General features: G+C 44.4%; 1 protein-coding gene across 2 annotated transcripts in view; it reads left to right on the forward strand.

Annotated features, from left to right (window-relative positions):
• Window positions 1-22,171, forward strand: part of LOC126067840 (ubiquinol-cytochrome-c reductase complex assembly factor 1) — a 114,953-nt gene extending 92,782 nt beyond the window's left edge. The window contains exons 8-11 of one of the 2 annotated variants that reach the window (XM_049870110.1): window positions 10,604-10,681; window positions 15,715-15,828; window positions 19,101-19,151; window positions 19,256-22,171. In XM_049870110.1, the coding sequence (XP_049726067.1) occupies window positions 10,604-10,681; window positions 15,715-15,828; window positions 19,101-19,151; window positions 19,256-19,267 (255 nt within the window). In that variant the 3' untranslated portion in view covers window positions 19,268-22,171. Of the gene's footprint in view, window positions 1-10,603; window positions 10,682-15,714; window positions 15,829-19,100 lie in introns of both variants that reach the window. The other variant, XM_049870109.1, reaches the window with a different exon arrangement.
• Window positions 22,172-22,632: the final 461 nt, after the last annotated feature.

Here is a 22,632-nt window from a genome sequence, read left to right on the forward strand (position 1 = left end):
TTCAAACAAAAGAATGTTAGACTACGAGTCAGAAGACCTTGTTTCTATGAACAATTCACCCGCTTACTAGCTGAATGATGTTAGTCAGGTCACTTGACCTTTCTGAGTCATCACCTCAACAGCAGGGAACAGCCATTTTCTCAGATTACCAGAGAGTCAGTATTTTGGAAATTATATAGTTCTGTGCTACAGCTGCTAACCAAAGGGTCGGCAGTTCGAATCAGCCAGGTGCTCCTTGGAAACAACGGGGCAGCTCTACTCTGTCCTGTAGGGACAGAGTCAGAATCGGAATCGACTCGATGGCACTGGGTTTGGTTTTTTTTTGAACAGTAAGCTGTAAGGACATAGCAGTGAAAGACGAGCATTCTGTGACCCATGGAGAACAACGAAAGTGTCTGTTTTACTGTTTTGGGCTGTAGACCTACTGACCTACTCTGCCCAGTTGGAGTTACTTGTTAACATGTGTGATTCAGTGCATTAGGGTGGTCCTGCTCCTTTCATTCCGAATTACTGTGTTACTTCCTGTTACTGCAGAGAAAGAGAAGGCAGAGCTGCTTGCTGAAAGGGCCCGGGGCCTCAAAATCGGTAGGGGCCTAGATTTTGGATCCTCTTTTATCAAGGTAACATGATGTCTATCTTAGAATCGCTGTGTGGAAAAAGATTCTGGGTTCATGAGGTCAGTGTTTAGGTCTTCAGCACCCATGACAAGTGACCGTGCCTAGGCTGTCCTTGAACAGCTCCATTAATCAAGCACTCCATAACTTGTTGATTATCCATTTTGAGCTGTTTGGCTTGTATGTCTGTGCATTTGAGATGGCCGGTATTGATGGGGAACAAGCATCCTGTAGTTTTCCACTGTACCCAGCCTGTCTAAATTTAATAGAAAATCATTAATAAAGTAAAGTTGTGCCTGAAGCTTTTCCACACTCATAAATGCAATCATGAGGTCCAGGGTGCAATTAGGAGTCTGCAAGTGTCTCTGGAAACGTGAAGTGTATCAGTTTCTTCTTGCTGACAGTAATCAGACCTCATGGCTGCAGGTAGAATGCAAAGAACCCAGAGGAATGGTGTCTGTGGGCATGTAGCGAATAGATTACTGGGAACGGGGCTCAGGCTCCTAGGCCCTGAAGTGCCATACCCCTGTTCCACTGGGGACGCCTGCCGGGCTAAAGCTAAATACACATCTTGCTCATATTACATCTTACTGAAGTCAGATTTTCCATTACCACAACATAGGAGACATTGAGGGCACAGTGATTTCTAAAACCATGTAAGATTGGTTGTCTACACTGAGTGCTGCCAGGGTCAGAAAGTCATCAGTGTATAATTGAATATAACTGTTGCATTCTTGCTTCAGCTCGCATTTGGTGGGGGCTGATTATGTCCAAGTCATGGTCTCACCTTTTCTACACATCCACTTGATAATCAAATCTTATTGATCCTACTGTAGAAATTTCTCTTAAAAACATCCCTTCCTTTTTATTCCTGTTGCCACTTTTATTAATTCCATTCCTTACCAACTCTCTTCTAGGCTGTTGCAACAGCCTCCTCTGGTCCTTTCCCAAACTTTATCATCTGTACTTCTTCTAGGGTTACTTTTCAAAAATAAACATGTCCGTGTAACTTCCCTGCTTAGAATCATTCTTTGTCTTTCCTTCACCTGGCATTCAAGGCCGTTTACAATCTAAAACACCAGCTGCCCTTGCAACTCTACCTTCTGCCTTTCCCCACCATGAACCCCGTGTTCCAGACTTCCCTCTGAAAATCCTGTGCTTGTTTACATCTTTGTAGCTTTGCACTTGCCATTCCTTCTGTATGAAAAGTACCCATCTTTGTTCACCCTTCAGACCATACCCATTGCAATAAATGTTGCCTCTTCTCTGAAACCTTCCAGCTCCCAAACTCACCGTTGCCTTTTTTTCCTTACAGTGTGCTAAGTGTTATAATAGTTTTTGTGTGCTGTGTCTTCTCTATGAGATTAAACTTCTTGAGGACATTTTATTCATCTTTTTTACCTCCAGTACGTACCAAATGTCAGAATATAGTAGGACTCCATACATGCTTATCAAGCTTGTTCAAGGCAATCTAGAATTCTGCACCCAGAGAGCTTGTGGTCTAGCAAGGAACAGAAATCACTTTGTGATAGTACTGAGTGGGATGGGATAAGAATCATGAGAGAAAATTTAGTATACATCTGTGTGAGATTGAAATACCCACCTGAGACAAACTGTTTATAATTAGAATTATGTTTTGCTTATACTTTAGATAATTGTCTTGTTAATTGGTTCCGTCTTGATTATTGGCAGTTAGCAACTAATAGTAAATTAAACTGTGCCTTCAGTTTCCAGATTTTACATTTCACCACAGAAAATCAAAGCCTGAACCAAACTTTTGTGCACTAATACTTGTTAGCAGGGTTTAAGCCCTTTCTTAAACTTTGAAGTATAAGCAGAAAGGCACTTCTTAGAAAATTTCCTAATTATCCTTCCATAGTACTTGTTATTTCTTATAGAGCAGGCAGAGATTTAAGGTCTGTTAATGTTTAACTTGTGTACTTCAGAGAGTTAGTTGGCTATTACCTTGCTAGAGTGACCAGTGAGAGAAAGAAACTCAGTTGCCCACTTTTTCCCTTGCCCTGGCAGTCATGAAGTTCTTTCCGTGCTCATTCAGAAGCTCTCCTTTTTACTTCAAACTTGTATGTAAGTATCGTAGCTCCAAATCCAAAACTCTAGCAAATGGTAGTAATGGAATTAGAGGTGGTTTTAAAATTATTTCGGTGAAAGGGCTTGATTTGAGCGGGATTGTGGGGTTTCAGAGGCCATGTGAGGACAGACTAAAAGGATGAGAGTTGAGCCTTCTCAGGTTAGAGTGGAGCAGTATGTCCACAGACTTATTCAGCCCCTCTTCAAATCCCTGTATTCAGAACTCCCTTGAAATTTGTAGAATGTATGGACATCAATATTACATTAGGTAATTATGACAGAAAATATTGTACTCACTCATTCTACAATGCCTGTGCTGAGTGGTGTGATATCATTGCCCTCAAGGAGCTCACAGTCTAATGCAGTATGGGGAAGCCTGTGAACAGATCATTGTTGTCATTGTTAGCTGTCATAAAGTCAGCCCCCAACTCATGGCAACCCCATGCGCAAGAAAAGAAAACACTGACCAGTCTTGTGCCATCCCCATGATTGTTTGCAGATCAGACCGTTGTGATCCACAGGGCTTTCACTGGCTGATTTTTGGAAGTAGATTGCCAAGCCTTTTTTCTTAGTCCCTCTCAGTCTGGAAGCTCTGCTGAAACCTGTTCAGTGTCATAGCACGTGCGGACCTCCACTGACAGGCCGATGGTGGCTGCACATGGGATGTGTTGTTTGGGAATTAAACCCAGATCTCCCACAACAAAGGTGAGAATTCTACCACTGAACCACCACTGTCCCCATAAACAGATCCTTAAGGTAGAACATTAAGTGTTCCTGATGAAGTATTAAAAGCCATGTAAAAGAGAAAGCACAAGACTTGAAAGGCTTGGCAGAAAACGTGGTGATGCCTTTTCTATAAAACGAGAACAATAACATTCCCCTTTTAGGATTGTTGTGATGATTGAAGAGATAACACTTACTAAGCTTTTAATACAGTTTCTGGAACATGGTAAGCATTCAACAAATGTTTGCTGCTGTTTCTGTTGTTATTGTTATTACTGCTTTTATTATAGAGAAGTTTTAATGAATTGATGGTGTATCTGCTGGTGGCAAGCAACAGAGACTGACTCTAGCTAGTTTAAGCAAACAAAGGGATTTACTGGAGGGTTCCTAAGGCTTGCAGAATAGAAGAGAGTATTTAACAATAGGCTGCAGGAAGGAAAGATACAGAGAAGGCAGGGATCTTAGTAACAGGAACATATGTACAGTCTCTTTAGAGAGATTCAACTTTAGCTGCCTTTTATCTTCAGATATCTGTACTTTCCAAAGCAAGAGACTGATGAGCTGAGCCTGGGCTGTTTGCCTATCTCATGATGAGGGGACAGGGTTCCAGGAGCAGCAGCCTACCAATTCATGTCTAGTTGGGGAGGAGCAGATTCCCTAAGGAAGGGTGCGGAGAGAAAGAACAAGCGAGAGAGTGATGTCCACCTCAGACAATATCAGAGCACTTACCTTTTGAAGCCGATGATGGAAACAACTAGGTCAACCCATGGAACAGCCTGTGGGCATTTCTCTTGATCATATAATCTGAAATGTTCTGGCCTGTGACCCAGCGCCAATCTGTTGTGATCGGTTAGTTGAATCTGACATTATGTTAGAGTCTGACATTCACTGAACTTTCTCATTTCTCAATGTTCACTCTTAGGTGTGGTAGCTAAAACAAAGACTCTTGACTTTTACAATAATAGAGGAAGGAATACTTCTTGACCTTTGTATATTACATTTCTTCTAATATGTCCAATTACTACTACTTTCACATTGGAAGTAGATTGCCAGGCCTTTCTTCTTAGTCCATCTCAGTCTGGAAGCTCTGCTGAAATCTGTTCAGTGTCATAGCACATGCAGACCTCCACTGACAGGTGGATGGTGGCTGCACATGAGATGTGTTGGTTGTGCATTAAACCCAGACCTCCCACAAGAAAGGTAAGATCTGTTCACGAGCCGAGATTTGCCTGGGACTTTATTATGACTACCTAGTCAAACCTGTCCTCCATCCTGTTATTCATTCATGTATTCATTCAGTCTGTCCGTCAGTCCGTGCATGCTACTGTGCATTTGAGCTTGTTGAATCTCATCTTGTTTTTACGATGATTTTTCCAACAATTCAGAATCATTTCCATTTTACTTTTGTTAGCTTTGTGCAAATGTGATTCTCCATCTCTGTTATGACTTATCAGAAGCAGAAGCTATGATGGTACAGAAAGGATACTAGATTTAGGGACTGGTCACCTGAGTTAAAACTCTCAGCACTGCCACTTATAATCAGAGTATGATTTTTGGGGAGGCAAGTCACTTAACATTTTTGAATTTTTGCTTCCTTACTTATAGAATTGGGACAACTGTACCGATTATACTGTGAGCTCCTGGAGGACAAGGTTATGATTGTAAAGCACAAATAAGGTCATATATGTGAAAACATTTTCAAACAAAATACAGTATATAATGATTGTTACTACCACTGCTATCATAATGATTATTAGTATAGATTTTAAGTGGAAGCACCCAAGATTGATTCCTACAGGACCCTGTACACCATCAGTGCTGTTAGGAAAACAGTGATTCGTTCAAGCCAGGTATTGATCCCTATAACTGGGGTTTGCACAAGACCATACTACCTTGGCTTGTCATGTGGAATACAGTGAAAAGCTTCCAGAAATCAAAGTAGATTATAGCTGTTACATTCCTCTAATCTGTGTGTCCTGACATAGAAGAAAATTAAAGTGGCGTGACAGTTTGATCTTCAAAGGACCTTAATGTGCCCCATCAGCTGCTTTTCAAGGAGATTATGGGTTTATTGATATGTTTGAATGCTCTGCCTGCCATCCATGTACCTTGTTTTCCAGGACATTATCAGGCTACGCGGATTTTAAATATGCACATGCCAAGCAACAAAACTGGGATTTCCAAAATAAATAATAAGGGATTTTTTTTTTTTTAAGGGATTTAATCATATAGCAAGCTTCTCTGGTGCATTAAAAGTTTGAAGTACTTTAGTAAAATGAAATTTAAGGATTGTGTCATGCCTCGTTTAAGTTGGTCTTTCATCACAACTGGAACATGCTTTCCTCAAATAGCCACTTCATTTTTTAAAAAGGGAAGAAAAAACTGAAATTGTCCATCTTTTCCTGTTTTATTATTTTTCCTTTTCTTTCTTGCCATTAACACAATTTTCTCTGGACTTGCCTAATACATACTCACATAGTTAGAGTTTTATTTGTATTTTGTGGTCATTGCTAAAAGAGCCTCAGGAGATCTTTTAGCCATAATGTAATAAGTGAGTTATATGCACACGTGGGCATTTACTCTCTCCATGTCCCCTTCTCTGTGTCTTTCTATCTCCCCTCACTCTGTTTCTTTGTGTCCCATATAAGTATTCCACAGTGGGCTCATTTCTAACATTAAATTTAGGTAGTCTTCCCTGGACACCCTTTTAACTCAGTACTGAAGTCACTCCTAAGGTTCACTCTTCAGCCAAACATTAGACAGGTCCATAAAACAAACAATAATACATGTAGCTCTACCATGTATAGGAGACTGAATGAGCATCCCAGCCTAGGTGTGGAGGCAGGAGGGAACAGGAAAGCTGGACAAATGGAAATGGGGAGCCCAAGGTTGAGAAGGGGAGAGTGTTGACATGTCACGGGGTTGACAACCAATGTCACAAAACAATAAGTGTATTAATTGTTTAATGAGAAACTAATTTGCTCTGTAAACCTTTACCTAAAGCACAATAAAAATAAATAAAATGCCTTCTCCCCCCCCTCAAAAAAATTTAATAGACTGGCTGATGTTCTGTGTACATTATTAGCCTGTTGCCACACAATGACTGTAATGCATGGTATTGAGGCTCTAGCATTGCCTGCAGTGCAATCCTTTGTACTGCATGGTTGCCTTATGATGAATTTGATATATACCTTATTCTTTAGTCAGCAAGTCTAGCCACCCATTGTCATTCATGGATTCCAGCAAACTGTTACCAGCCTGCTACTGTTACCAAACTTGCCTCAAGTGAGTATCCCTAAAACTTAGCCTTTTTTTTTTTTAAACTTCATCAGTAGTTTTTTTTTTTTTTTAAATTGGACTTTAGATGAAGGTTTATAGAACAAACTACCTTCTCATTAAACAATTAGTACACATGTTGTTTGTGACGTTGGTTGCCAACCCCACGACATGTCAACACTCTCCCGTTCTCGACCTCGGGTTCCCTATTGCTAGCTTTCCTGTCCCCTCCTGCCTTCTCATCCTTGCCTCTCTACTGGTGTGCCCATTTAGTCTTGTTTTGTTTTATAGGCCTGTGTAATCTTTGGCTGAAGGGTGAACCTCAGGAGTGGCTTCAGTACTGAGCTAAAAGAGTGTCTGGGGGCCTAAAATTTATTCTTGACCGTCATGCTGATCAGTTCTTACTTTGTCCATACCAACATTCTTCTGTTTTTTTCCCTCCCCCACCATAATTATACCAGGGAGCCATTCCCCGCCCCCCCACCCCGTTATCACAGGAGAGGGGTTAGCTGTACTAGGGCTGTCTGATGTTTTAGTTACTGGCCGCTGATGACCCATCTGGTGTCCCATCTCTAGCTACCATTGGAATTAGAAATCTCAGTTGTATTTACCTAAGGCCTCATCAGCACTTCTTAGCCCTGCCTCTACAGATAGCCTGAGTCGTAGGGTATAAGAAAGGACAGCCACATTATTTAGGGTGTTTACTTCAACGTAGGAGTTGAAATATTGGAGTTGCGCTATGTATTCCAGTCTTGACCTCACTATTTCCTACCTGTCTAACCTTAACGTCCCCAAACATTGGTTCCCTCTTCTCTAAAGTGGGGATAGGAACGGTACCTATCTCATAGAGTTTTTGGGAAGGATTAAATAAGTCAATATATGTAAAGCTCTTACTCTTAGCACAGTTCTTGGCACATGGTAAACACTGAGTTGTGGGAACAGTTTCTTGACTTGAATCACTTTTGTGGCACATATAGACTAGGGAGAGGGGAGGCCTCATAGAGGATATAATTAATGAGCTAAGTCTTGAAGAGTAGAAGTTAGCCTCCTAGTAGATAGAGAAGGGAGAAGGATTCCCTGCAGCAGTATGGCTAAGAGATATAAGAGAGCATGACATATCTGTGGAAATTGAACATGGTTTACTCTGACTGGAGGGTGAGACAAAAGTGTGGAGGTGGGAGGAGGTGAGAAGGGAGGAAAGATGACCAAGAACTGATCGCAAAGAACCTTGTAGAGCTCACAGTTTAAACTTAATCCTTCATCAGTTCTATATCCACATCATCTGGTTCCTCTGTTAAGCAGTCACGTAAATGTCTTTTAGGAGCAGCAAGAACAAAAAAGGGAAAGAGGGCCGCGAACTGGCCTCAGATGAACTATCATCTCTCCTTGAAAATACTACATTAAGAATGTGCCTTGCAAGATTCATTATTGCTTTACTTGTGTTCCCTGTTGATTGTCTCATTCGTTAATCTGCTGATTCGTAACCCTGAAGTCTTGTATCCCCCCCTCTTTTTTTTTTTTTTTTTCATTTCCTTTTTAATATATTAAGGAGCCCTGATGGCACAGTGGTTAAAGCACTTGGCTGCTAACTGAAAGGTTGTCGGTTCGAACCCACCCAGTCACTCCGTGGGGGAAAGATGTGGCAGTCTGCTTCCATATAGATTTACAGCCTTGAAAAACCTATGGTGCAGTTCTACTCTGTCCTATAGGGTCGCCATGAGTTGGAATTGACTCTGCGGCAATGAGTTTGGTTTGGTTTTTAATATATTATGCTATTCCCCTTGGGACGTAAACTCCAGGACCTGTCCCTGGCCTGCTCATGTTTGTTTTCTTTGCCCCTTGTGCCTGCCTCTGCTATAACATTTGTAGTATGTGTTAAGTAATCCTTAAGGTAACATTTTTATTATGTCATAAAAAGTGCATGGCAAATATATTATAACTCATGGACTTTGTTTAAAAATGAACAGATAATTTATTGAGTGTGTTACATGAGCCTTGCTCCCCTCCCGTTTCAGCTGAGACCTGCTGCTCATTTAGCCTAGCCTCCTATTGAGTGCTCCCACCCTGTGACAAGCCGGGAAAGCAGACCCATGGTTGGTTAGAAATGATGTCATAGTTTATGTACTCAATAAAAATTTAATTAAGTCATTACAGGAATTGCAGTCATCATTTAACCCTCTGATTTCTTCTGTTTAGTTTATTATTAAACATTCAGTAATACCAGTCACCAAATCCTGATGGCTTATAAAATATCTGCATGAATTTTAATAGTTTAAATAAATGGGAAAATATGAGTAACTGATATAAAAGGAACCTTTTCCTGGTGGTGGTGCTGTATGTATGGGTTTTTATAAAAAGCAAAGCATTATGGAAAGGAGAAAAGTTTAGTAAGAGAACAGCCCAACACAGTCTAGGAGGAATTTCTCATCTGGTGGATGGCTCACGGGTGGATTGCTCCATATAGAGTGATCTGGCAAAAGGTTCCCTGTCCACCCCCTGTCCACCAACCAACAAAAGCTTAAGCAAGGGAATAAAATCCCAACAAGGGTTCACTAGAGGGAATATTCTCCTCCCCTTGGCTGCTGGGCTGGCCAGAAGGCCCAATAGGCTGAGTCCAGTAGTTCAGGAAGCTGCTCTTCACCTGTTGCCTGCAGATCATGTGTCTGCACTGGTGGAGCTTCCACCCTTTTCCAGGAAGGGCCCATTTCATGATCTAATCCGGCCTGGGTGATGATATCTTAAAATCATCCCTAGCTGTGGCAGCTTGTCATCCCTCAGCTAAAGGTGACGAGGAGGCAGCTTACAGGTCACTGGAATTAGAATGCAGTTCCAGGAGACAGAGGAACCTTGCTAATAAGGAACTCCATTCCTGCTCTGTGTTCTTTCTGGGCAATAGCTAGTCAGAATGCAGGGTATCCAAGAGAATGTATGTCCACAGACCTTCCTAGAAAGCAAGAACTGAGGTTTGCAGGTTAATACGTTGGTGATCTCCAGAAGTCCCCTGTAGATGGTAAAGTAGAAAAAGCCCAACCCAGAGACCTCATTCTAATCCTGTAATCCTGGATCTGACACTAACTTGTGTGACCTTGGACAAATCCCTTTCTCTTTCTGAGTCTCAGTTTATCATTTCCTCAAGGGAATTGAGGGGTCTCTGAGGGCCCTTCCAGCTCTAATGCTTAATGGCTTGATGCAACACAAAAACTAGCTCTGCTGAGCAGGCCCAGTGAAAGTTTGCCTCTGAGAGGTGCTCTTGCCTTAGTGTTTGACACCTCTGGCATTGTCCTTTTATGGCTCTGGTTCTTCTTAGATAATGAGAAGAGCAACTAGTATGGGGGTAGGGAGAGACACTCATGACTATCAGGAGGTCTGGGTTATAGTCCCATCCTCACATTACAAAGGAATTAACTCTAGCTCTGGCCTATTCTTTGACTTTGCCTCTCATCCCCAGCCCATTCAGGAAGACAGTGCAGTAGAAGTTTGGCAATATGTGTCTGAAATTTCAGAAACATGGAAGGTGATCAGCAGCAAAAAACTTAAAACACCCTGTGTAATCTGATTGAAGATGCGGTGTGTGGTACTCCAGCCCTTGTCAGGATTCAGTCATCAACATGCCTGTTGGAGCCCCTACTGGGTATTGGGGCACACGTAGTTGGGACTCAGTTTATTAAACTGAGTGACTGCTGTGTGTAATTTGGGATCAAATCTAAAAGATAAAAGACACTGGCAAACTGAGGTGAATCCTGACAGATAACAGAATTGGGAATGGATGGGCAGCTTGACTTGTTGGGGACCTTCTCTGAGCTCTTCATCCTGTTAAGAGTCTGTGACAACCAAGCCAAAAATCAGCTTTTTGGTTTTGTCCTTTCTTTCATACTTTTGTTTTTGCCATTTTGTTTCTCTAGGTTAATCCCTATATCCTGAAGAAGAACATGATCTTCATGACAGATAGTTTCTATGCTGCAGTCTTGGGCTATGATGAGGTAAGATCACTTGCCAAGCCTCAGGCAGAAGGGTAGCCTCCACTAACAAAGGCTTCTGATGAGAGCCTCTGAGGGAAGCCTCAGGGAACACCCTCACCTCCTGCCATTAGGGCTCCATATTTATTTCCTCATTATCCTCACTGACAGGGCAACTAGAATGAATGTGCAGCAGTTTGCCTAATGCTTGGGAAAGAAAACACTACATAATATAGTCAGATCACTAGCCAGCAGGTGCTGGATGGGGGCTCAAAGGCAAGTCAGTCCTTGTGCCAGCCCCAGATGCCAAACTACACACTTTTTTTTTGTTTCGTTTAAATTATAAAAGCAATACATACTCATTTTTTTTTAATTTATAAAATGTACATAAATGGTTGAAGTAGAAACCAGAAGGCTTTTGCCCCCTTTTGTCCAATTCCCTGCCCAAGAGGAAGACTCCATTAATAGTTTATTGTGTGTCCTTCTAGACATTATCTGTGCATAGACAAACACCTATACATACAGATGAATGTTTTATTTATGCAAATGAGTTACTTTATACACAATATTTTGCAGCTTGCCTTTTTCATCTAACAATATATCTTGGACATCCTTCCACATCAGACCATTTAGATCTAGCTCATCTTTTATTATGAAAATTTCAAACACATGGAAGAGTTAAAAGAATGGTGTAATGAACTCCTATATACCCACCAAGATTCACTATACCTCATCTTTTTACCAACCATGTCCTGTTAGACTCATTTTGTGGTTACCTCCAGGTTTAATGCAAGTGTTCTCTCTCTTGGGAAACTGTCCTGGAAGTTGCCCCGGCTGGGCTGGGGATTTCTTCTCAGTGGTGACAGTGTCTGTTGTGTTTGTATTTCTATTGCCTAGCGTGGTGCTTGGCTCGTGGCAGGTGAAGAATGAGGAAGAGCGGAATTGCATGAAGGAATGAAAGCAAGAAACTAGAATTCAGGCTGGAGGAAATGTTATCAGCCTGAAAATAATAATTAAAGTCTAGAAATAAGCTTACCTGCCCCCGCCAAAAAAAATAAATGACTTTCCCAGGGTTGCAGGACTAGTTGAAATTGGGACCTCTTGATTCCCGATCTACCAGATATCCCCAATCCCCAATTGTAAGAGACCAGTTTAGATTGCACACCACACACACCGTAAATTTAACAGGAGCTTTTGAGGGGTAGGGTGGGGCTTGAAAAACACTGCTTAAATGTACACATCAATTATTAAATTGGATGAGTCTGTCTTCAGAAACATTACCATATACAAAAGAATGAGGGTTAGAACTGAAGTATTCTTTTCTATTAGCATTTGTTTGGAGGTCTTTGCGGAAGGTGGCTCAGTTGAATCTTTTCAACAGTGTTAATAAAGATGTTCAGAATTTTGTCAGTTGTCTCTCCCCCATCTGTATGCCCGAGCGTCTCACCCAAACATACCTGGGATGCTTTTTAAATCTTGAACACCTCTCTGAATCCAGTTCAGTTAGGAGCAGAGCCTAGTATTTCAGCAAGTACCCCAGGTGACTCTTAAGAGCAGAATGTTTGGGAAATACGCTAATTTCTTGAGGCATATTTTTTAAATATCCTGTCTGGGCCCTATCCCTCAAAGATTCTGATTTAATTGGCGTAGGTGGGCATCTGTATTTGTAAATGTTCCTTAGGTGATTTTAACATGCAATTCTTGAACACTAAATTTTAAGGTGTGTATGTATGCAAACAACCTAGAGATCTAGTGAAAATGCAGATTCTGATTTGTCAAGTCTGGGGTGAGGCCTGAGATTCTCCTGCTAAAAAGCTGCAGGTGATGCAGGTGCCACCTTTCTGCAGACCACACTTTCGGTGACAAGATTCTAGAACTGTGCTATCCAATACTAGCCATGTGTGGCTATTTTGATTTAAATTAATTGCATAAAATTAAAAATCAGTTCCTCGGTCACACTAGCCACATTTCAAGTACACAAAAATCATGTGTGCCTAGTGGCTACTTTATTGGACAGTGCAGATACAGAACATTTTCATCATCACAGAAAGTTCTTTTGGATAGCGCTGCTCTGTAGCAGCCTTTTCCTAGAGTCTTGCTTGGTTTGTGCCTCCCTCCTGGACACTCCTGGAACCTTCCTGTGTTCTATTACATCAGGTCCAAATTCCTCCCTGGAACTTCCAGGCTTTCTGTGGACTTTCTCACTCCCATTGTGTCATGCCCATCTACTGTTATCTCCCATTGCCCTCTAATGTGTAGCTTTCTCCCCAAATGAGGCCAGCCATTTGTCTCACTGCCCCACAGAAATGTTGTGCCATTTGAGGCTCTGCTGGACATTGTGGTGTTGATGGTAGTAGCTGAGTCTTTGTCCCCTTTGTACCTTAGGGCCTAGTTCTGGGCCTGGTACTTTGTAGACACCCCCTCTACAAATATTCTTGTCTAGAATATGCTGTGGTTCTTTAAGTCCTTCCTATCCTTAAAGACTTCTCCACAAAGCTTTCCCTGACCTCGCTATATCTTTTGTGTTTTTTACCCTGAATTTCAACATCCGTCTACCCACCCATTTAAGCAGGTGTTTATTGAACGTACATAGTGGTGTCGAATCAAATCTTTACTATGTGAGGCCCTGCCACTCTTAACCCTGAACTATAACCAGATCCCTCTAGGGCCAGGACAATCCCTGCAGCGTCCTCTCAGCTATTCTAGACCTAGACATCTTAATTCCCCGAAGGATCCTTTCTTTGTATCATGAAGGAAAACAAGTAGGCATTCTATTAGATTGCAGACAAATTGCTGTGCAGCCTCAGTGCGTAGGTTTTTCTTTTCCTGTTTCCTTAGTCAAAATTGATACTCTTAGATCAGAGTCCCAGTTGTTTTCACTGACTTACAAGCAGTGTGGTGGAAGGAAGACTGGAGTTGGGTTCATTTACTTACTCAGCCATTTTTATTGCGCTCCCACTCTGTGTCAGGTACTGCGTTCTGAGTCGATAGTCAGATACCATTTCCTGACCTCCCTAGTGCATTCTGGTCCTAGCTCTATCACCAATTAGCTAGATAACCTCTAAGCCTCAGTTTATTTATCTTTCAAATGGGGATAATAATATCTGCTTTACTTGACGTACATAGTCATTTTGAGGTATGTGAAGGAACTCTGACAGTCTGGAGCAATAAGTTTGTTATCACTGTTATAACCTGAGTCCTGAGTCATCCTTCTCCTTCTGAGTGCTCAGGAATTCCTGATTATGGATTTGCCCCTTCCCAGGATCTCACACATGACAGCAGGCCGTGGCTCCCAGGCTTTTGCTTTCCTGGGCCCTGCCCTCATTCTCTCAAGTTGCTGTGCCACCCGCTTCCCCTCCCATCCCTCCCCATGTAGCACATGTGGGTCACTGCCAGCAGCACTCCGGCATGTGCCCAGGGCATTTCAGACACAGGCAGGCTGTTGTGTTAGCCAACAGCTTGGAGAGTGGTGATGTGCCTGAGCTTGTCCTTGGCCCCTGTCCCCATCTGCTGGAAGAAGCTGGTTTTCCTGACTTAGCCATTGCGCCAGCATAGCCTCTTAAACTGTGGAACTGTAGGGATGTTTATCACTGGCATTTGGAACAGGTGGAATGCTTTTCCACCAAACTGTCAGCACCCCATACTGAACAGGGCCCTTCCTGGCAGTAGGCCTGGAGCCAGACCTCATGCACCATGATGCCCCAGAGGCCAACCCACAATGTTACATCGCGTAAGTGCTCCCTGGTCCTTGTGTAATGATATACTGTTTACAGAGCCTTTTTGTGGCCATTATCTCTGAATTCTCACAACTCTGTGGAATATAAACTGAGGTTAAAGGAGGGTAAATGGCTTTCCAGAGTTCACGCAGCCATTAAATGACAGAGCTGGTATTTGAACTCAGGTGGTCTGACTGCCAGATCCCACTGTTCTTTCAACTACATCCACAACTGCCTGCCAAAGCATGATCCTAATCTTTGTATCCACCATATCAATGGCTAACAAAATGCCCTTACGTTATCTTCTTTTTATAATTCAAGAATGTTATAAACAGGACAAACAGTTTCATCTCTTTTAATAAGTGAGAAGGTTGAAACTCGGGTTTAGTGAATTGCCTATCATTGCTGACCTGGCCTTCTTACTCCAAGTCAGTCCTTTTTCTGGTTCTACACACTACCTTGGCCACCTGGACAAAACAACTTCTCAGGACCTTTTCCTTCCTTCGCCCCCACCTCAGGAAACAAGACCCTTCCCCCCGCCCCGCCCACCCACCACTTTACTAGAGATCTGAGTAGAAAATGGCCCTAGCACATGGCCCCAGCCTTCATTTAGCTTCTGCTTGATGGTTAGGCTTCCCAACAAAGGTTTCCTCTGTACTGGGAGAGACAGTTCTAAGCGCACACATACACACAGACTCTGGGCATTGCCCTCTGTGGCTCATGGCGGTTCTGCTGAACAGCCTGTTCCTCTGCTTAAAGGGAGGAAAATAAGGGAGAAAGGCTGGGCTGGCCATGGCTAACCCAGAGCTGGGTAATGGTGAGGCCAAGGTACCTGGCTCCCTTCCCCAAGGAGCCAGCTGCCTTGCAGATGTGTGCCCTTGGGCCAGGAGAGAAGGCTCAGTCCATGCCCATCTCAATTACTAGGAAAAAAACCAAATTACTTCCTAGCCCATGCTTTGTTGACAGCAGTGGAAACACTGTTGCTACCATTTCTCTTCTTGGCCACTTAAGCATTGCCTGGACTAGGTGCATTGTGTGGTAGAGTAGAAGGAGCCGTGGGGCTGGGAGGGTTGACCAGACATGAGCCCCAGCTATGCATCAACCTTGCCAAGTCACTGTCTGGGTCCCCTGGTCTTCCTCTGTATAAAATGAAGGACTTGAACCAGATGCTGCCATCAGATCCCTTCCAGTTCTGCTACTTAGCTGCCCCATTACTGCCTCACAGTATTTGTAAGGTCCTCAGCTGATTCTGTGGTGTGCTAGCCTGTTTACAGTATCCCCAGCTTTTGTATCATGGCTCTGTGAGACTCCTGAGAAGACAGATTGTACTCCGTATTTCAGGGAATCCTTTCAGATGATCATGCGTTGGCTGCTGCCCTTTGGAGAAGCTTGTTCAGCCGGAAATGTGAAGACCCTCGACACCTTGAACTGCTGGTGGAATACGTGAGGAAACAGGTGAGCAGCCCTTCTCTCTTGTCCGGAGTCTCATGGAAAGTGGGTCACCCCTCAGTCTAAGGGTGCTGGGCTTTCAGAGGATCATGGGAGGCTGAGTTACCAGAGGCCATTCTGAGGGAATTGTAATCAAATCACGTCAGCAGGAGACACTGATGAGCACCTTCTGTGTGTCCAACCATGAGTTTGGCCAGAGGAGTTGGGGAATGGGACTGGAAGAAGAAGAAAAGGCACTGAGTAGTCTCCTACCTTCACTAGACATCTGATTGCCTCCTGTGGGCCAGGTACAGTCACTGCACACAAGCCCTGTAAGACACCAGCATAGGGTGTGGTGGCAGCCAGTCACTGTAGTCCCTTTCTGTACCCACTTTGAACCCCGGAGTTCATACTTCCTGATTTCTAGCAGGACTAGGCTCCGGGCAGCATTCCACAGGCATCCTTCAAGCCTCTTCCCACTGGTTGCTATTGGTAGTCAAGCAGGGTCCCCTGCTTTAGTACCTCAGCTTTCTTGTTCCCCAGGGTTCCCTGATACCAGAGCCTTTAGGAGAAAGCTCCAGAGTGAGGACTGTTTAAATGCATAGTTTTTCCTCAAGCCAATGGAGAATTAACTCCTTGATCTCTCTGCCCCCAGTTCCTGTATTGATGGGAAACCCATACTAAATAGATGAGTGAGCAGAGCAGCAGGGAGAGGGTACTTAGAAGCTTTTCTAGGGTCTCCCAGTGAGTCAGCCTACACAGCTGGCCTAGAGCCGAAGCTGGGTGATTCATGTAGCCACTAGAGCCCCCAGCTGCTCCAAACACTCATCAGCTCAGGCTATCCCATGAGTCATAGCTGTGCTTCATGGGCCTGGCCTCTGGAGCTGAAAGGACCTCACCCCACAGTTATTATCCTATTCGTTTGTGTCCCTGGCCTTCAAGCCCCCTAAAGCCAGGAGAAGGAAGGCCAGACCCCAGCTCTTGAGGAGAAGAAAGATGGAGCCAGCAGGATTAGCATGTTGGTTGCTGGCACAGCCACATATTGGGCCTTTTCAGACCCAGAGAGCAGAGAACCCAGAAGCCAGGACTTTTTGTGGACCATTTTTCAAATCTGCCAGAGGCAGGAAGAAGGCACTGTGGCCAGAGGGTCCCACTCCACAGAAGACTCACGCTGTTGACGAGGCTCGCTCTCAGACAAAGGAAGCATTTAGCAAAGCAAATGCTATGTTTTCTGAGAGACCAGCCCAACTTTGGTCTTGGTGGGCTTTCTCCTATCGTGGGCTTTGTGCAGGGGCCATGACTAGGGCACAGTTGGGACCTCTGAGGGTCCTAAATGAAGGGATTACCACAGCCAATGCCCATATAAGAAGCCCTGTATGGCCTAGTGAGAGACAGTTATGGGGCTCCTGAGAAAGCAGAGAGTTTTGATGGGGACCCAGTTCTGTCAGCAAACCTTGTGAGCATCTGCTGTGCCGGGTACTCTGTTGGGAAAGCAGATATTATTAAGACCTAGTCCCTGTGCTCAGGAACCAGCTCATGGTTTGGCAAGGAGACCAGTCAGGCACAAAGCTAATACTAGAATAAGTCAGTCTGTGATGTGATACAGGCAGGAACAAGGACTGTAAAAGGCCAGAGAAAGAAAGAGTAATTCTGACCAAGTAGGGCAGGAAAGATTGGGAAGCTGGGCCTAGACTAGTCCTCTGCTATGATGATATTTGGTATGGTACATGGCCCGAGACCATCAGAGGTTGTATCAAAGTTTCTAACCAAGGAGGTGGACAAAGTGGTGGCTTTAGAGACAGAAATGGAGTAGTTGAGAAGAGGAGTGGGTTTTCGGGAAGGTAACGGTTCAGTTGGAGCTCTGTGCACTGAAGGAAATAGCAGGACATGTGGCAGGCCAGACCCGGGTATATGTGAGAGCTGGGGGTTGAGGTTTGAGAGTCAGCAGCCTGAAGATGAAGCAACAGGAGTGAATGCGCTCTTGGAAGAGGGAGACAATTCAAGGCCTAAGATGAAGCCTCCTGCCCCTCCCCTCTCTCTCCAAATGCCAAAAAAACCCCAAAATGGAGCCCCATCTTTCTGAATCCAGTGCTGACTCCTGCTCTGATTCAGTTCTCACTGCAGATTTTGCCTCTCTATTTAAAAGCATTTCTTATTCTGCTGCTCTGCTTACTGGCAGGCAACCTAGGGAATCCTCCCAGCGACTGCCATTTTCTCCTGAGACTCAGCCAGTCACTAGATCAACTGCCTCTAGAAGAACTGCCTGATCACGTCTCCCCTGTACCTGTGCCGGTTCTCTCCCGTCACAGTTGTCCCCTTCCTCAAGGATGGAACCTCCACTTAGATTCCTTGAAAAGGGCTGAGAGCACCCAGGGGCCTGGCTTTGCCCAGGACAGTGGCATCCAGCCTGATCCTCGGCATGGTCTTCAGTCTGGCCTTGCCTGGAGGTAGAGCTCTGAGCACTGGGATTGGAGCTCACCATCTCTATGCCAGACAGGCTGGAGGCACAGCTAGGAGAAAGCCCGGAGAGGCCAGGATTGCTGTCTCCAGATAACTGCCGGTGTGGGAAGCAGGAGGATACTGTGCTTGGTCTCTCCAGTTCCAGAGGGAAGGAGGATCAGTGTGAAAGTATAGGAGAACAGCAGTGGGTTCTCTGGGATGTGATTTTAACAGCAGAGCTGTGCAGGGGGACAAACACCCCCAGCCATCTAGAAGGTGGAGCTGGGCCTGCTGACCATGTGTCAGGGCCCACTAGAGGACAGTAGAGTGCTACGTATTAAAAAAAAAGTGAATGACTAGCACTGTACATATGTCATTTAATCTTTTCACGAGTCCTGTGAGGTACACATGACTGTCCCCTCTCTCAGATGAGGGCCCATGGTCTCAGGGGAAATGGCTCACCTTGGATCGGTACTCTCCCTTACCCAGCAGTTTTGGTTGAGGATGGACAGGATGATATCTGTAAGTTGCAAGACCCAGCTTCTGGACTACAAGAACTTTCTAGGGAGGGTGTATCAGAAGAGTAGTCTTTGGAATGTATGTGTCTGTTTGCCTTTTCATCCCATCCATCTTGATGGGGAATTCCCTGAAGCCTTCCCAGTGAGCTGCCCCAGTGATTTTTGTTTCTCAGAAGCTCCTAAATGAAATGAATCTGGGGAACCAGAGACTCCCTGGCTTGGGTGCTGGGCTGGTCAGCAGCCCCCGCCCCTTCCTCAGCTTTGAGAGACTAGTTCTTTATGGCACCTCACGTCTGCCCCGCCCTTGTCGCTTTGCTCTGATCCCTGTTCTCCTGTTTGCAGATGCAATACCTGGACTCTATGAATGGAGAGGATCTGCTTCTGACAGGGGAGGTGAGCTGGCGCCCTCTAGTGGAGAAGAATCCTCAGAGCATCCTGAAGCCCCATTACCCAACTTACAACGACGAGGGTCTTTGATGGCTTTTCCCTCCAAACAGCTGGCCGACTAGCTTGAGGAACCTCCAGGAGAGAGATGGCTGCTTTGCCCAGGACTCAGCAGAAAGAAGCCTGAACTGACCTTTGAACAGCATCTTCAACTACCTGGCCCCATTTGTATTCATTTTCCTCTTAGTGTGCCCAGGAGTCTGATCTGGTGGGGTATAGTGCTGAGAGAACCCCTAGCTCTTCTGGGGTGTCCTCTTCCTTGGAGAAACACTAAGCAAGAGCTCTCCAGCACACTCTCCCCACGTTCCCCCCCCCCCCCACCAGCAACTATGTGTGACTGACAGCTTTTCCCAAAGGCATGGGAAAGGATGGGGGTAGGTTAGAAAGGGGACACCCCCACCAAGGGCCCACTGTAGCCTAGGAGCAGTTTGTAATGCTGCTGAGTCAAGACGGGTAACCATGTTTCTGTGACCTGACTTTGAGCCATGGGTTAGTTGGCCATTAAAAGAAATGGAGACTTATCTCTGCCATGGCTCTCCTTTATTGTAGTGGCTTTTAGAAACATAGCTGAGATGGTGATGCCATGAACTGAGGGGTACTGCCTGGCTCAGATACAGACAGGGAGAAGGGAAGGGTCTCTGCTGCCACTTATATCTCCAGTTTATGGAGGTGTATTGCTGCTCTAGCCTACCAGACCCCAGCCTCTGGGACCAAGGAGGCCTCTGGTGGCCAAGGGGCCATTCTGAGTCATTTGGAAAGAGGCATCAGAAATAAACTTCCCTATGTCACCCCCAGTGAACTGGGTGAGGAACATGCTGTCTTTCCTTTCTCGGCCTTCTTTATATGAGATGTTGGGGAGAAGAGGAGAACCTTCGTTCTGGCTTACTTCTACTGTCCTGGGCCCCAGCCTGTGTGCCCTGCTTTCTGTCCCCTTCTCAGCTTCAGGGCTTGTACTGCAGAACTACCACAGTCTGAGTGCTGGACGACCAGTCCCCTGCTTCCTCTGAGCGCAGGCCATCTCTTGGGGGATTTTCTTTAAGCTGAAGAAGGAGGTGGGGAGTCATATTGTTCACCCCTCCCCCAATCAGACTTTCTTCATTTAACTTGCTATAAAATGAGTCATATAAAGAAACTCTATATGGCTGAGGTGTATCCCACTTCTGTGAAAACATTACAAATCAAACCGCCTTCTCTTGGTTTATTTAAGATGCTTTTGTTGCGAGCGGAGCTCTATGGTGAAGCCTTCACTGTGTGTGAGATAATAACACCTTGTAACTCATTACAGCTGGGCACTATTTACATAAACCAGAGCTGAGCCAGGCAGGAATTTGCTGATTAATTTATTTTTAATGGAGTGAAGTATACCATGCACCAAAATAAACTTTACTGTGTGTACCTAACTGCTCCTGGAATGGATGGAAAAATTAATGGAACAGATTTTGGCTCCCAACTCTACACATTAATTCATATATAAAAGTTATTTGAGCCTTAACCCATTTGCTGCCCAGGGCAGCTCCCCAGCCACAGATCCCAGCCCACAGTACCAGTTCAGCTACTGGGCTTGCTTTAGAATGTTGGAATCTCAGATGTGGAAGGAACTTTAAGGTCATTTAGTCCAGTCTCTGGCCACTACGTTCAACATCCCAGCTGGCCTATATTCGTATAGGTCGTAATGAACCCCTCTAGCACCGGCTAGCTCCTGCCTCCAGAGCCACGTCCTCGCTCTGTAGGATGGCAGTCATCATTAAATGCTGGAACTCCTAATAAGGAGTCACGTTTAGAGGAGCCAGATTGTATCTATCATGTCTGATGTCCTAAAGCCCTTACTTCCTGGCCGTCTGCATTTTCACTGACTGTCCTAATCCTCCTTGACTTCAAGATAAAATCCAGACAAGGCTCTTCTTACTCTGCCCCCTGCCTCCATTTCCAGCCTATTATGGGTCCTGGAAATCCTGGTAGCATGGTGGTTAAGAGCTACAGCTGCTAACCAAGAGGTCTGCAGTTTGAATCCACCAGGCGCTCCTTGGAAACCGTATGAGGCAGTTCTACTCTGTCCTATAGGGTCGCTGTGAGTCGGAATCGACTCAACGGCAACGGGTTTGGTTTGGTTTGGTTTGTTTTTTTTTATGAGTCCTTAACCCATTTCTTCTCTAAGCAAATGGAACCAGTTGTTACCTGGAGAGGCCACACCGTGTTTCCTCTACAGGGAACCTTCTTCCTTCTCTCTTCTGACTAGAGAAATCCCATCCTTCCTCCCGTGTCGCCTCCTGTGCATCCCAGGCATAGGCACACTGTTTGCCGTGCTCCTGCGGTATAGTATGCTTTGCTCTGTCAGTGCTCAGCCCTTCTGCGTTGAAGTTACTTTTTTACATACCCACCTTCCATACTGCACTTTGAGTTCCTTCAGAGTGGAGACTGGGTTGGTATTGGTCACCTTTGTTTTTCCAGCACTCAACAGATTGCCTGACTCATAGTAGACATCAGTATAAATGAAATCGGTATAAAATGAAAGAAGGAATGAATGACTAAATCATCAATTATCAATTCAAGTCCAACAAAAAGGTGCCTTTCTGGACCATTCTCTTTGTGTGACCTACAGTTCACTTTATTTTAGCAACTAGGTATAAAGTACTTCCTTTGTCTTCAGCACAGGAATCAAACTAAGAGTTCTTTGCATAGCTAAATGATTTTCTAAGGTAAATCGTTACTATTGTACAAAACAAATGAAGGGCATGATTTCTTGCCCTCAGGGAGATTGCTCTTTAGCAATAATTTTGTCATTTATTTGTACTCTGTGTCCTTCCAGAAAGGATCAAAGCAAACTACAGTAAGAGACACAGTTATGGTAAAACTATTAAAACAAAGTTTAAAAGATAAAATGCAAGTACTGGGAGGGAAAATAATTATATCGAAAACCTAGGCAGCTAATAACCAACTTTTATATGAAATTTGTAATTTATAAAATATTGTAAATGCACACTCTCACAACGGTGCGGTAACATGGCTAATATCCTCATCATTGTGTACGTTGTCTTCTTTACATACATGAGGCCTAGAGAGTTAGCCAGGGTATAGAGAGCTAAGAGTGTGCTCCAGCCAGTCGTCTGGCTCCAGGGCCCCTGCTGGCTCCCCATTCCACACTTCCACACTGCCTTCCTCGGGTCTTCGAGGAAACCTCCTGCAATTGAGTGTGAGATCTTGCTCTGAGCTTCCTGGCACCCAAAGGTAGAAAAAAGAAAGCCTTAAGCTTATGTAGTTCTCAGCACATAAAAGGGAATATACCAGTTCATCAGAAGGAACAAACTTTTTCCTTACTCTTCAGAGCAGAATGTACTATAAGGGATATTAAGTGAGAAACACTAATGTAGTAAACAGTACCCCTAAGATTTCAGTTTTACCTAAAAAAATCTTAAAATAATAAATAATTGCT

The sequence above is a fragment of the Elephas maximus genome, chromosome 25, assembly GCF_024166365.1.
Source record: "Elephas maximus indicus isolate mEleMax1 chromosome 25, mEleMax1 primary haplotype, whole genome shotgun sequence".
Lineage (NCBI taxonomy): Eukaryota > Metazoa > Chordata > Mammalia > Proboscidea > Elephantidae > Elephas > Elephas maximus.